The sequence below is a fragment of the Equus przewalskii genome, chromosome 3, assembly GCF_037783145.1.
Source record: "Equus przewalskii isolate Varuska chromosome 3, EquPr2, whole genome shotgun sequence".
Taxonomy (NCBI): Eukaryota; Metazoa; Chordata; class Mammalia; order Perissodactyla; family Equidae; genus Equus; species Equus przewalskii.
Genome location: NC_091833.1, coordinates 40,136,572 through 40,152,299, shown reverse-complemented (window position 1 = coordinate 40,152,299; position 15,728 = coordinate 40,136,572). Strand labels below are relative to the sequence as shown.

Genomic DNA, 15,728 nt, shown 5'->3' with positions numbered 1-15,728 from the left:
CCAGAAGAATATTGCCCACTTCAGTCTCAAAAGCTCTTTATACTGTAAAAATTTATTGAGGACTCCAAAGAGCTTTTGTTTGTGTGGTTTATATATGTTGATATTTACCATATTAGAAATTAAAACACAAATTTGAAAAATATACATTTTTTTTCAAAATAGCAATAATAAAGCCCTTGTATATTAACATAAAAAAGCATGTAGTACTAATAGCTAACAGGAAATGAAAATTACAAGAAAGTTAGAAAAAATTCAGAATACTTTAATGTGAGGAAAGATATAAGAAACTGTGATAGTTGTCAGTTTAAGAACACTTATGTGAAAGAATAGGAATTTGTTCTGTTTGTCATCAAATTGTGGCAAAGAGGTAAGTAGTCTGACTTCATGAGAAGAAAAAGTTCTTCTGTTTAGGAATCTTCAAGGGCTGAGAGAGGGATAAACTCCAAACTCTGTAGCTGGGCCAGCCAGGCCCCACGTAACCTGGTTCCTGCTTCTCTCTCCACTCTTATTTTCTAGTATTCTGCCACGCAAGTTTCACACCAACCTTATGGAACATTTTCAGTTCCTTAAAAGGACTGTGCTCTTTCTTGATTCCAAGCTTTTGTATATGATAGAGCTTCTGCATGGAATGCAGCAAGCATTTTTCTAGTGAAAAAAGAACTTTTAGCAAAGAGTTAATTTCCTTTTCCCTATTTCAGATATATTGTCTATCTTCTGGGAAGAAACACTTGCATTTTTGTGGTACCTTGCTTAAAAATAATAGACAGGACTTTTAGTTTCCAGTCTGGCATGGGGCATCTTCCAGAGGCAAGATTGGAAGTTATCACTCCATCCTAGCAACAAGTAAAAAGGCAAACAAGCTGAAAAATCAACGACTCTTCTTAGATGCATTAGAGAACTGAGATTACAGGGAAAACCGCTCACCCAGAAATGGAGACACAGACAGATGGAAACAGAGAGTCACAACTTACAAGAGCGGAAACCCACCTCCATGGAAACCAGTATTGGGTTTGGAAAACCTGAAGTGTAATTGATGAACTGCTCAAGGCTCAGTGTGCACAAGTCTGAGAGTTAAAAACTCAAGAAGGATTCAGTCAGAGAGGGCTCCCACACTTTTGTGACTTTTACCTTTAGGAGCTCTACCAGGTTCTCATAGTGAAGGTTGGAGAAGATTCCCTCATGCTTCTGCTAGGGGAGGGAAAAGGAACCATTCTGAAATATGCCAGTGCATTCCGCTCTTCTTAATAAGGCCTGCCCTTAGGAGAGACTCTTTCACTAGAGCGTAACTTACTGAGGTATTATGAGAGTTTAACTGAAATTCTAAAACTTCTAAAACTGAAAAGCAAAGAGAAAAAAGACTAAAATAAGTGGAAAAGGATATCCAGGAACTGTGGAACAACTACAAAATATGTAGCATTCATATAATGGGAATACCAGAAGGAGAAGAAAGAGAGAAAGGAACAGAAGCAATATTTAGAGCAATCATGACTGAGAATTTCCAGAAGCTAATGTCAGGTGCAGGTACAAGAAGCTCAGAGAAGAACAAGGAGGCTAAATGCCAGAAAAACTACACCTAGGCATAACATACTTAAACTACAGAAAATTGAAGATAAAGAAAAAAATCTTGAAAAAAGCCAGAGGGAAAAAATACCTTACAGATAGATGAGCAAAGATAAGAATTACATTCGATTTCTTCTCAGAAACCATGCAAACAAAAAGATAGTGGAGTGAATATTTAAAGTGTTGAGAGAAAAAAAGTGCAACCTAGAATTCTGTATCAGGTGACTTTATCCTTCAAAAGTGAAAGAGAAATGAAGATTTTCTCAGACAGATAAAAACTGAGAAAATTTGTTGCCAGTAGACCTGCCTAGGAGGAAATGTTAAAAAAAGAAGTTCTTCAGGGAGAAGGAAAATGATATGATAGACTCTCAGATCTATATAAAGAAAGGAAGTACTTTGGAAATTAAATAAGTGAAGGTAAAATAAAAACTTTTATTTTTATTATTTTTCAGTGATCTGACAGATAACCATTTGTTCAAAATAATAATAGCAAAAATATATTTGATAATTATAGTTATGTAAAAGTGAAATGAATGACAGCAATGATACAAGGAACGGCAGGGAGGAATTAGGATTATTTTGTTACTTGTAAGGTACTAGCAGTACCAATGATGCAGTAGAGTGCTATTTGAAAGTGAACTTGGATTAGTTGTAAATATGTGTTGCAAACTCTAGGGCAATCACTAAAAAGAAGTATAAAAAGAAACATATAAAAAATGATATACTAAGAAAGGAGAGAAAATGGAATCATATAAAATGCTGCATTAACACCAGAGAGGGCAGAAAAAAAGAGGAAGACAAAATTAGTAACAAAGAACAAAGTCAATAAATAGAAAACGGTAACAAATGTGATAGATAGCAGTCCAACTATATCAATAATCACCTTAAATGTAAATAGTCTATATGTACCAATTGAAAGACAGATTGTCAGCACAGATCAAACAAGAAGAGCCAAATATATGTTGTTTGCAATAAACCCACTTTAAACATAAAGACATATAGATTAAAAGTGAAGGGATGGAGAAAGATTTACCATGATGACACTAATCAAAAGAAAACTAGAGTTTTCTAGTTCTAATTCTCCAAGAAAACATGATAATCCTTACTGTGTATGTGCCTAACAACAGAGCTTCAAAATACATGAGGCAAAAGCTGATAGAACTACAATGAGAAAAAGATAAATCCGCTATAACAGTTGGAGACTTCAACACACCCTATCAGAAATGGACAGATCCAGCAGGCAGAAAATCAGTAAGGACATAGTTGAACTCAACAGCACCATCAATCAACTGGATATAATTGATGTCTATAGACTATTTAATCCAACAACAGCAGAATACATGTTATTCTCAAGCTCACATGGAACATCTACCAAGATAGATCACATTCTGGGTTACAAAACACACGTTAACAAATTTAAAAGAATAAAAATCATATGATGTATGCTGTCTGACCACAGTGGAATTAAACTAGAAATCAACAGCAGAATGATAGCTGGAAAATCTGAAAGTATATGAAACCACACACTTCTAAATAACACAGGTCAAAGAAGAAATCTCAAGGAAATTAAAAATTATTTGAACCTAATGAAATTGAAAACACAACAAAAATTTGTGAGATGTAGTGAAAGCACTGCTTTGAGGGAAATTTATACCATTGAATGCATATATTGGAAAAGAAGAAAGATCTAAAATCAATCATCTAAGCTTCTACCTTAGGAAAGTAGAAAAAAGAAGAGCACGTTAAATCCAAAGTAAGCAGAAGAAAGAAGTGATAAAATTTAAAGTAGAAATCAGTGAAGTTGAAAACAAGAAGTCAGTAGAGAAAATCAACAAAACCAAAAGATGGTTCTTTGAAAAGATCAGTGAGGGGCTGGCCCGGTTGCCGAGTGGTTAAGTTCACGCGCTCCGCTGCAGGCGGCCCAGTGTTTCGTTGGTTCGAATCCTGGGCGTGGACATGGCACTGCTCATCAAACCACGCTGAGGCAGCGTCCCACATGCCACAACTAGAAGGACCCACAACGAAGAATATACAACTATGTATGGGGGGGCTTTGGGGAGAAAAAGGAAAAAATAAAAAAAAATTTTAAAAATCTTAAAAAAAAAAGAAGAAAAGATCAGTGAAGTTGATAAGCCTCTACCTGGGCTAATTAAGAAAAAAAAAAGTGAGGAATGCAATTTCTAATCAGAAATAAAAAAGGGACATCACTGCAGATCCCATGGACATCCAAAGGATAATAAAGTAATACTGTGAACTTCTCTATGCTGACAAATTTGATGACCTAGATCAATTGGACAATTCCTTGAAATACACAATCTGTCCAAAGCTCACACAAGAAGAAATAGACCAATTGAATAGGCCTATGTATATTAAAGAAATTAAATCAGTAATTAGTAGCCTTCCAAACAAGAAAGCACCGGGCCCAGATGGCTTCACTGGTGAAATCTACCAATCATTTAAGGAAGAAATTATACCAATTATCTACAATCTTTTCCAGAAAATAGAAGCCAAGGAAGATGGATACATACTAATTCATCCTATGAGGCCAACATTACCCTAATACCAAAATCAGACAAGCCATTACAAGAAAACTACAGACAAATATCTCTCATGAACCTAGATGCAAAAATCCTCAACAAAATGTTAGCAAATTGAATCCAGCAATTTATAAAAAGAGTTGTATGGCACGACCAAGTGGGATTTATCCCAGGTATACAATGCTGGTTCAACATTTGAAAATCAGTTATTGCAATCCATCACATCAAGAGGCTAAAGAAGAAAATCACATGATCATATCAATAGATTATTTTGAACTGAAGGACTCAGATGCAAATGGCTTGATATTTTAGACTTTGTACTGGGCAAGTAAGTATACAGTAGACATAATCAAATAGATTTCAAAAAGTTGAAGCATATTTCACAGAGCTCACACGTACTGAATGAATTGAAGGAAAAGTTCATGAAGCCAAAAATGTCTGCTACATTTTCAGGGGAACTGGTTTTCCTTTGTTTTTTTCCAACTCTAGTTGACATTGCTTGGGTACATATGCCGTTAGAGAGGTAGAGAGAGCCACTGCTATAGTCCCCATGAATTGGAACCGGAAACTATCTGAACTGAAAGCAGCAACAGATAGGTTGAATGTGAGGGAGCCAGAAGTGTTTGGTACCGATTCTATTGAATACCGAAGTTTCATACTGAGAGGTATCTAAACTACCTATCAAATTCTTTCTCTTGGGAAAGAACACATACACATGGCATATGTTTGCAGTTTTCCCTGTTACTTTTCAAGATCAACACATATCACAGAACTGGGAGGTTAGAGACTCCTCAGGGTGTCTCTATGATCCTGAAGAAGTAAATTTTCCTTATTTTTTTCCCATAGGTAATAATTTATTGGAAGTTATCCATTATTGTAAGTAACCTGAGCATATCTTTTCCTGACAGGAACTGCAGAGACTATGGGACTCCGGAGACTCTGGAAAACCTGACAGGCTGGAGAAGTACAAGATATAATTTCTTGATTAAATCTAATGGAAAGTTAAAATGAGACTTTTAATATTGTCTCAATTTTGGCCCAGATCTCCAAGGCTGAACAATATAGGTGCCCAAATTATCACCACATTATAAGGCAAGGTGCTAGACTACATTATGTAGGACATGCTAAGACACAGAAAATTTTTTCTGTCAGCATTAGCTCATCTCCTCTCTCTGAGCTATGTAAGGGAGGGCAAGGAATTCATGGGGAAGCGTGGTTGGGAGGGAGAATTTCTTTGGAGAGAGTTGTCAGTGTGCTGTACGTGCTCCCCACCCCTACCCCTTGGTGAGGGCGATGGAAGCACTTCTCCCTCATCTGAAGCCAAGAGAAGAAAACCAGTCAAAAAGCTTAAAATGTTTTCTCTGGAATCTGGAAGACTCAAGGCCAGGTATTTAAATAAATAAAAAATTGAAGGCTAGAGGCAGGCTAGAATAGCCTGTCTGGTGGCAGAATGAAATAGAGCAGAGTTTATTGGGGTTAAGGACACAACTGTGTTTCTGATGGACCAAATGTGGACCCAGCAAGGAGATATAGTTGTAGATCATCTTAAAAGGAACTTCACCAAAGAGATCCACCTGGACAGGTCAGGTGACTGGTGGAAGCCAATGGCTGAAGGCAGAGTTTTAATTGGCCAGTTGTGCTTAGAGCAGGAGGATTCTCCCCAGCTGGTCTCCATTGCTGTGAGATGACTCTCACGCTTCCCTTTACGGACTGAGTTTCCGCATGTCACAGCAGGATGTTGTATGGAGCCTGTGGCAAGCTCCGGTGGGAGAATCATGGTGGAGAACCTGGAGTTTTAGACCAAAGTCATGCTCCCTTCAGTCCTCGTTCTGACAAAAAGCGCCTGGCCGTGAGGCACTAGGTGATCATGCCATCTGAGTTTCTCACCATGAACTGGTTATTATTTGATGCACAGAATTATAAGGTTAGACATACCCAGGAAGACAGCATTGTCCAGTGGAAGTGATAAATGTAGGACTGGACCCAAGCAGATCCTGAATTTACTGTGACAGTAAATTGCCTGAGCATTAGACTCACACTCCTAATGCACTTCCATCCCTTAGGGAGATTCCCTATGACCAGTTCACAGAGGAGGAAGAGAATCTCAGCTTGGTTTCCAGCGCTCTGCACAATATTCTGGCCGTTGGTGAGGCAGACTTGGCAAATCTTGATGGTATATGGAACTTCAAGCATTATAGCTCTTCGAGTCCTCTTTGGCAGGAATGACATGGCCTGAGGTATGGGTCTACATTGATTAATAGGCAGTAATTAGTGCTTTGGTCAGATGATCAGGGACTTTGAAGGAACGAGGTTGTAGGATTGGTAATAAGGAGGTCTGGAAAAGAGATACGTGACCGGACCTTTCATGATGGGCACTGAGTGGGAGGATACTTATATATTGCATGTGAATCTCACCACAGGTCTGATTTTGGAGGAGATTGACAATAATCAGGTGAACAATGTTGTTCAGTTGGCCACCCAAGTGCTTACTCAGTGGGCTTATAAATGTAGCGGCCATAGAGGTGAGCATGGGCCCAGAGCATGAACATTCCTTATCAAGGCTGTTCTGGCTCTGCCACTGCTGAACGCCCAGATTGATAGCAGCACCCAGCAAGCCTGGGTCCCCAATATGGTACAATACCTAAGGGAGACTAGGCAGCCGCTCTGTGACAGATTGATTACATTGCATCCCTTTCATCATAGAGGGGGCAGAAATCTGCTGTCATTGGGATCATGCCTTATCCAGGATCTAGTATCGTTTTCCTATCTGTCTTGCTTCTCCTTGTGTCACTATCCATGGATTCATTAACATACATGAAACGTAAGTTCCGACTCTCAGATTAAAAAGAAAGTAAATATACAAAGGCATAGGCATTACATTATTATGGAATAGTTAACAATTCTATATTTTATGCATGTGGAAGGAAAGGAAAGTGCTTGTGATTCTTAATCTGGAGGAAAAATTAAAAGACTGCTTAGAAATACAGAGATGTCAGTTACAATATTGCTGCCAGGTCGAAGACTCAGCAGTAAGACAGTCAGAGCTGCAGATCCCGCTCGGAGGTTATTTTCACAGGACAGGTGACACCTTGTGAAGCCTTCGGAGTCTCACCAGACCTGGTTTCAATGACACTTCTGTTAACAGAGAAGGGATTTCTTCTTAATGGAGAATAGAAGACATTCTAGGGACAGCTAGGAATGTTGACACACGTCTCCACACTGCTGAGAACAGATTGATATTCTTGGGAACACTCTTAATTTAATACCTTATGGAATCAGGCTTTTTGACGTAGCTTAAGATGCAGAGTTGAATTTCTCTTAGCTGCAAGAAGGGACATCCCTTTCGTCTCTTTCTCAGACTCCTTTGGTTATTATAAAGACTTTCATTTTCAAGGTCAGGTGCTAAAATTTCATTAGCTACATTATGAGCAGGCCTATAGAGCAGAATTTTATTGGGAGAAATGGAGAAAGCGATTATAAATGTTATCTAATAGCAATAAAATAAGGATATAGATTTTTGTCTATATTATTAAACGCCTGATTTACTTATAATTACCTTCTAAACAGACCTTGAAACTTCAGAGTAGATACATGGCTTGTCTTTGGCTTTAAAGTGAGAGAATAAGAGTAATCTGGTTTAACAGTATTCCAGAGAGGAAATATTTAGGGATTTTCTCAAGCTCAAGATTTGCCAAAAATGGAGATGGCTGACTAAAGAATATATAAATACAGCTTGCATTTGCTGGTATATCCTTCCGAAGGAGTATATTATTCAGACTGCCTGTGCAGGATCGAGTTTAAGTATACTTGGAGCTATTTAATTAGGAATGAAGAGGACATGGCGGGAGGGGAGAAGGGGTGTGTCAGCTGCTTCCAGTGTCCCAGGGACTGAGGTGACTCTGTGATGCTGCAGAGAGCAGAACCAGGAGGCAGACCTCAGGTTTCGTTACAAGGCAAACACTGGCCTGTGAAGGGATTTCACCCAAGGTTGACTGACCGGCTGTGGGGCATAATTTTAGACAGTGATTTATTTATTGAATTTGGAATTGGAAATCATCCATCTTTCTTGACCCAACGTTTTATTTTGAAAACTGCCTCAATTTCAAAATTTGGAAAACAGGACAATGAACAGCTCTACGTCCTCCACCTAGACGTAGCAGTTAGGATTTTTTGTCACATTTGCTCTCTCTCACACACACACACACACACACACACTGTTTGATGAGCCATTTGAAAGGAAGGTGCACATCTCGTGAAATTCACCCCTGACTTCTTCAGCGTGCATCTCCTAAGCAAAAGGACATTCCTCCACCTGTTACCATCCATCCTTAAGATAACGTTCAGCTTGAAGATTCTGTGAACCCTCAAGACTTTTCTGACTGGCTTATGAAGGGTCTCCGAAGGCGGTCAGGAAAACAGTATCTGCTTTCCCTGTAACACAGGATTCGTTCAAGGAGGTGGATCCAATCTGCCCTGCCCCCTCTCAGAGCGTGCTGCTGGAAGGCTGCTGTCCTCAAGGCCTCAAAGGACGCGGAAAACTGCCTGGCCCTCAAGAAGCTGTGGCCAGGGAGAATGTTGGAGGATCAGATGAAGTCGTGCACAGGAAAGTAGTTTTAAATTGTCAACTATGATAAAAATGAAAGTTGTTACTCTTTCCCTGAATTCTTTTTCTCAAAGAAAATAGGATCTAGGAGATGGAAAGCTGTTTAAAAAGCCCACCAGAGGGCGCTGCAGTACCCTTAGAAGACAACGACAGTCTAAGATGTTTGAGGAGACAGTGAGTGTATCTGAAAACTGCATATATTTTTCTTCTCAGAAGAATATAGGAGCCAGCCCCATGGCGTAGTGGTTAAGTCTTGTGCGTGCCAATTTGGCGGCCCGGGTTCACAAGTTTGGATCCCGGGTGTAGACATACACCAAGCCTTGTCAAGGCAAGCTATGGTGGCAACCCACATGCAAAAATAGAAGAAGATTGGCAACAGATGTTAGCTCAGAGTGAGTCTTCCTCATGGAAAAAAAAAAAAAGGAAGAATATGTCGTGATTGTGTTGCCTTCTAAATTCAAGTATTGTTCACAATATTATTTGGCATTCTTTAAAGATTTGTATAATTTCAGACCAAAAGATCATTAAAAAATAAAATAAAATATAGACCTATATATCTTATGTTAGAGACTCCAAACCTTTATAATAATGTTTTTTTCCCTTTGGAGGGGTCAAGTTTCATTCCAGTTTTGTTTCAGTGGCTTATCCTGAAAATGTCCATTGTAGCATCTATAATAGTTAGAAAACTCTTATTTTGCTTTTCATATAAATCTTATCTGTTAAATCTTAGAACTATAAATATTTTTACTTACTACATTACTTTATTATAATTATATTGCTCACTGTCACTTTTAGTTGACTATGGAAAATAGATTATTTAGTGCTAATTACAGACTATTAAACTCTGTAAATCTGTAGACATTATATGTTGTGATTATTATCAAAAGTGAAAAAGGCAATTATTTAATAAAGATGGAAATTTGAGAATATATGGATTTTCAAAAAATCTTTATTTTTATATGTGTATTCATTTATATAGCTTCTGATATTCCACTACTTGTGATTATAGTTCATGGTGGTAAAGTGGGGCTAAGAGTAAGGAAATGAACAGATGTTAAAAAGGAAATTATTTAGCAGACTTTTAAAGAAGAGTAGTCTATAGCTTATTGAAACTTATAAATTACATAATGGCATTATATATATACACTATATATATATATATAAAGGATATATATATTTTTTATGTACATATATAATAGTGATTTTTTTCTAGTAAAAATCTTTTTATTATGGAAAATTTTAAACATATACAAAAGTAGAGAGAACAATATAATGACACCCCATATATTTCTCACCCAACCTAAAAAATTACAAACGTATAGCTGATCTAGTTTTATTTATTGCCCTTCACTCCCCACTCCCATCTCTCCAGAACTAGTTTAAACAATTCCCAAACATCATCATGATGCCATTCATAAACACATCAGTTATCATAGTTAACATAGGACATATTCCTGTATTTTATGGATAGAAATGCTGTAATGTTTACAGACATTTGATTTTGAGATGTGAACTGTGAATATTTGTTTAACCTCATGGTGATCCTGGATTCGTCATATCGAACCAACCAGACAGGTTCAGATTCAGTCAGATAGCGTTCCAGATTGTGCCTGGTGTCTTCAAAAGATCAGCACTGTCCGAATGCTGTTCATAATAATAAAACAATAATCAGTATAATTTTCATGACAAAGTTAACCAAAACCCACAAATAATTTTCGTTCTTTTGCGTCAGGATTTGTTTTAATCTTTTTGTGTAGATGCCCCTTTGTTAAAATTTTAAACATATACAAAAGTAGAGAGAACAACATAATGAAACCCCATATATTTCTCACCCAACCTAAAAAATTACAAACATATAGCCGATCTAGTTTTATTTATTACCCTTCATTCCCCACTCCCATCTCTCCAGAACCAGTTTTCAACAATCCCCAAACATCATCATGATTCTATTCTTAAACACATCAGTTATCACAGTTAACGTGGGACATATTCCTGTATTTTATGGGTAGAAATGCTGTAATCTTTATAGATAAAGCCTAATTTCTTTGATCTTGTCATCCTCTTCCACTCATGGCATCAAGAATACTTTCCCTATAGTTCCAGGAGGCTGGGGGAAAATTGGGGACCCTCACTGGACCCTGGGCAAGGTCCTTGCTGCCCAGCGGTTCTGTGGAGAAGTAGCGCATGCTGAGGTTGGAGTGAGGTTTCCATCTTGGAATAGTCACTGCTCTTGGCTCTCCTGTAGCCAAGGGCAAACGGGGCTTCAAAAGAGGGGTGGTTGGTGTGTTGGGATGCTACTTTGTGGAAACCCCAAATTCCTACTCCTGGATAACTCCTTCAACAAGCAGAAGCAGAGAGGGGAGAAGCCTCCAGGACAGAGAATTCCTTATCTCGGACCCTACTGCTGGAGCTGCGGAATCCTTGGCATCAGTAGGTGGCCATGCACAAATGTACTCTTCACCCAGGGGCTGTGGAGGGAGAACCTCTGTGTCCCTTCCTCACCATGAGTCAGGGGCACTGCACCTTAATAAGCCAGTTGGTCACTGTGTCCCATCCCTTTCCCTCCATTTCCTTGCTTCTTTGCAGCTGGTATGGTTGGAGGGCTTATCCTCTTCTCTGCTTCCTGTACCCACATGGTAATCACGCCTGCGGAGGCCCATCCTCTGCCTTCTCCGCTCCACCTTTCCATCTGTGTGGGCAGCCAGGTAGTCTTCTCAGGGGGCCAGAAGGAGAGTAGGAGGCCTCATTCAGGTGTCTACCCCTCGGCCTCCATTCTACCACTGACTACCAGGCCTACTTTAAGACTATTGGAGACTTGCCCAGCAATTAACAAAGTAGTGCAATGTTTTCCATTTGGCTGCCATTTTGCATTGCCTGTGAGTATGTTCCACGACTGAGAACTCCGGGGGAAAAGGGGTAGTGGGAGACAGGCTACGAGCGCCAGAGTCTGAGGCCCTGAACCCCAACCCAACTCCTAACTTGAGAATTACCCCTTATGAGGATATTGAGATTGTGCAAGATATTGTGAGGATTATATACTACTTAGATACTTAGCGTAGCTTAAAAAAAAATCTTTATTTTTTTTCTTTTTACTGAACTTCTTTTCAGTATCTTGTAGCTAACACATTTGCAGATTAGGCTGTTCATGTCAGTAGGGATGTTTTCTCAGGTTTCCTCCCCAGAAGGAGCCTGGGTCCTCACACTGTGGACCTGTTTTCTTGTTTTGCAACATTTGTTCTCTGCTTCAAACTCCTGTCATTTAACTTTAGGTTTTTACCCCTCTCCTTTGTGATGTCTTCTCTTTTTTGTTGCTCTTTTGTCCTGCATCTTCTCGACGCAACATTGTTCCTGATGATTTTGCCCTTTGCTCCTATTGATCAAGGCTTGCTTGATCATCTTAACCAAAATCATTGATCCTAGTCTTCCCCACCGTCCAACACTAGAGATCCCCGACGTGGGACATTTCTATAAGTCAGTTCTCAGGGTCTACGCCAAGGCATCACAATATAGAGCTAAAATTGTGCATAGAATGTTTCTCATAGGAAACCTGTGACAAAGCAAGAGAATAAGAGAGCTGGGCATTCTTTAAGGATCTGATACCTGCCACTCCTGCGCACATCTCCATGGTTTTCAGCTGGTTCTGATCATGAAGGGCCAGGAGTGGGCACTCTGTGTCAGCTGCAGAACGTAAGGATTTCAGACCCAGGACTGCATTGCACCACAGGGACCTGACATTATACCACAGAAACCTCTCTTTCTAGGGAGCAGCCCCAATTGAGTTAACAATTGTTTGTTAAAGGGAAAATATGTGTCAGTTTATACCACCACTCTATGCTGGGACAGTATATGGCAGTGTCCATTGTGGTAATAGAGTAGGAAGCTTTCCCTTTTTTCAAATGGCTATTATTTAATCTTTTAAGCACCTCTGATGATGTGGAAAGCGTCAGAAAGACAAACTGGTCAGTTCTTAACAGCAAGTAAAAATAGAATCATCATAAAGGTTTTTCAAACCAATGATCCGTCTGTTTGGTACTTTACCTTTTTCCTTGGTGCAAGAGGTCAAATGCCTCATTGATTTTGTCAAAAGGCAGCGTGTGGGTCACCAATGCATCCAGATCGAATTTCTTATTCTTGTAGTCAGTGACCAGCTTTGGAACAGAATCGACACTTTTCCAACCTGTAATATGATCAAAATGCCAAATAAAGACCTGGTGTTTGACTTGAAGACGTAGTGTAATCAGTGTGAGTTGAGTGAATGAAATTATTAGGTTAGATTTAGGTTGCTTCAAATAGATTACCACCCCCTCATCTTTAATATTCTGTACTTTAGTCTATTCAAACATTTTTCTTCATTAAGAAAGTCAAGATTATTTTCTATTTCAAGATAAGGGATGATCTGAATATGGTCAAAGTTTAACTTTTGTTCCTCTGTGCTGGTTCATTTAAGTGTAAATTGAATGTCAATTTGCAAATTGTAGTTATCCTTCTATACAAACTCTGTTTACTTTCAAGTACTTAATAGAATAACTTTTACGTAGTCTGTAATATGTTCTAGACACTCAATATTTAAACAACAAATTATTTTCCTTTGCTTTCAATAATCTTCGTTATAAGAATTTGAGCACTATAGTCATGCTCTGCATAATGATGTGTTGGTCAACGGCAGACTGCATAAGTGGTGATCCCAGAAGATCAGTACCACACAGCCTAGGCGTGCATTAGGCTGTACCATCTAGGTTTGTGAAAGTACAATCTATGATGTTTGCACAATGATGAACTTTCCTAATAACACATTTCTCAGAACGTGTGCCCATTGTTAAGTGACACACGACTGTATTATAGAGAAAATTAAAAGCAAAAAAAAACTGACCGCCAAATGCTGTTCCATTTATAGTCCGGCCCATTATTAGCTCCAGTGGAGAAATAGTCAATCCTTTGTCACCCATGGCTACTCCAATGAGAGTACATGATCCCCAACCTACTCTTACACAGTCCAGGGCTGCTCTCTGGAAGGTCAAAGGAAACAGACTAGCTGAGTAAGTAGAAAAGTAGAACACAAATTCCAGCATGGATATGTACAATGCTTTAAGGAGGATTTACACAACTCTGCATGTATGATAATGGGATTCAAGCTAAAGAGGTCACAGTATTGTAGATTGGGACTTGAGGCTCCACTGTTCTTTTTCAGACAGAATGTTCAGCAAATTTTTGAGCTTCATCAAAAAAGATATTGAAAAGAAACAAAACATATTATTTTACCCTGTTTAATACCATAGTTATGCCAAATCTAGAATGTATATCATTGTATATCAAGAAAGATAAACACACTTGAAGAGATTAAATATCTATAGAAGATATTTTAAACTGTAATCAAGTTTTCAATAATCTACCGTGTGTATACACTAAATATTTGCAATTCCAGGGGCATACAGCCACAAGCTTTAAAGTCATGAAGAGAGAGTCAATAAGTGTTCACTAGGCTAGGAAATGAGGTACACGCTGTACGCTTAGTAGATCTCAATGTGGTGCAAACAAAAAGAAATGCTGTTGAAAACAGAGGGAAAACTGCTACACGGAAAACGACACTGGCTGCTGCTCCTCCAACATTTCCTCTGCTCCCCGATGCCTTGTAACTCTCTTGCAGTTAGGCAGAGTCATGTAACTAACTCTGGCCAACGGGCTATGGGCAGAAGTGACGTGTGTCCTCTCCTAGCCCGAACAGAACAGCCAGTGAGCAAGCTGCCAGCTGTCCTTTCTGCTGTAACAACCCAGAGGGCCTCATATTGAGGCTGTGAAGCCACAAGTTTGGACTTCCCTGATTGCTGAGTCCCCACCCGGAAGACAGTGGCACAGGGGAGTTGCATTGATCTTTGCATGAAAGAAAGAGAAAACATTGTATGATAACCTACTGCAAGTTTGGGGTTCATATAAAAATGCCAGGGGTTGAAAATGTAAATAAGTTTGAGAGAGATGTAAACTTATGGATGGCCATTCCACATAGAAGCCCTATGGTAAACAGACGAATATTTAAAATCTTCCTAGACTAATATTATAGAAGAAAAGTGTAAACTTCGTCCCATATCATAGTCAGTGGTCAACTTGATTCTGACCTGTCGGGGCAATTTTTACTTTTACAAAAGTCCCAATAGGAAGTATGGCTCCTTCTCATCACTGATACGCTGCATGAAAGAAGCAATGTGAAGGCCAGTACATTTTCTCCCTCTTCTCTCTCTCTTCTGTCTGTTAGTGATGGAAGATGCAATGACCTAGAACTTTCTGAATGTGTTTTGAAATTTTTATTGCATGTGTTTATTTATTGCTTTGAGAATTCCTAATACATCTAAATAGCAACTCTTCTACTTTCTGCACTTTTTATATGGCAGAAACATTTTTGTTTATACTGTATAGAGAGATCCATGGAGAGGGGAAAAGACCACAGGTGCTACTTGTCCCCTTAAGGTAGCCGCTTGTATTCACTCCTGCTTCTTTTTTTTTCTTAGCATTTTTCCTGTCGCCTTTCCTACATTTCTGAGCTTTGCTCCAAGCAAGGAATTAACTTCCATAAGGATGACTTAGTTAAAATGGGTATATATACAAATACAGGGTTTTATTTAGGAGCCTCTGATAACTTTTGAAGAGAATTACTTTTAATTCTCAAAACCTCATAATATTATCAGTTATTGTAACTTTCTAATTGTTCTGTTGGGTTCTTTAGGCTGCCTTAGAGCATTAAGGTCCCTGAAATGAAATTTATACTCATTACTGGAATCTTCTCTACCACCCAGAAACTTAGCTCTCCCTAGTGATGGAAACTTTTGGTGGGAGGGTAGGTAGCTCATTTTTGGGGGATTAAATAAATTCATTTCTTTTTATTGGGATTCTCGGGGGTAATTCTATTCCATAATTTAAAATACATTTCTCGCTATAATAAATCAGTTAGTAACAGAACCCGCCAAGTTTTAGGTCAGTGGTTCTCAACCTGAGAATCTTGTAAGACATATTGGTCCCTGGGCCCCGCTCACGAGAAT

General features: G+C 38.8%; 1 protein-coding gene and 1 long non-coding RNA gene across 4 annotated transcripts in view; one reads left to right on the top strand and one right to left on the bottom strand.

Moving 5' to 3' along the window:
- The window catches only part of LOC139082516 (uncharacterized), an 11,385-nt gene extending 1,739 nt beyond the window's left edge, over positions 1-9,646 (top strand). Inside the window, exons 2-4 of one of the 2 annotated variants that reach the window (XR_011538605.1) lie at positions 5,006-5,189; positions 6,161-6,334; positions 8,540-9,646. This is a non-coding gene — a long non-coding RNA (uncharacterized lncRNA). Of the gene's footprint in view, positions 1-5,005; positions 5,485-6,160; positions 6,335-8,539 lie in introns of both variants that reach the window. The other variant, XR_011538604.1, reaches the window with a different exon arrangement.
- Positions 9,632-15,728, bottom strand: part of LOC139082515 (all-trans-retinol dehydrogenase [NAD(+)] ADH4-like) — an 18,302-nt gene continuing 12,205 nt past the window's right edge. The window contains exons 7-9 of one of the 2 annotated variants that reach the window (XM_070614210.1): positions 13,571-13,706; positions 12,739-12,877; positions 9,632-10,344 (exon numbers count right to left, since the gene is read on the bottom strand). In XM_070614210.1, the coding sequence (XP_070470311.1) occupies positions 10,320-10,344; positions 12,739-12,877; positions 13,571-13,706 (300 nt within the window). In that variant the 3' untranslated portion in view covers positions 9,632-10,319. The remainder of the gene's footprint in view (positions 10,345-12,738; positions 12,878-13,570; positions 13,707-15,728) is intronic. The other variant, XR_011538603.1, reaches the window with a different exon arrangement.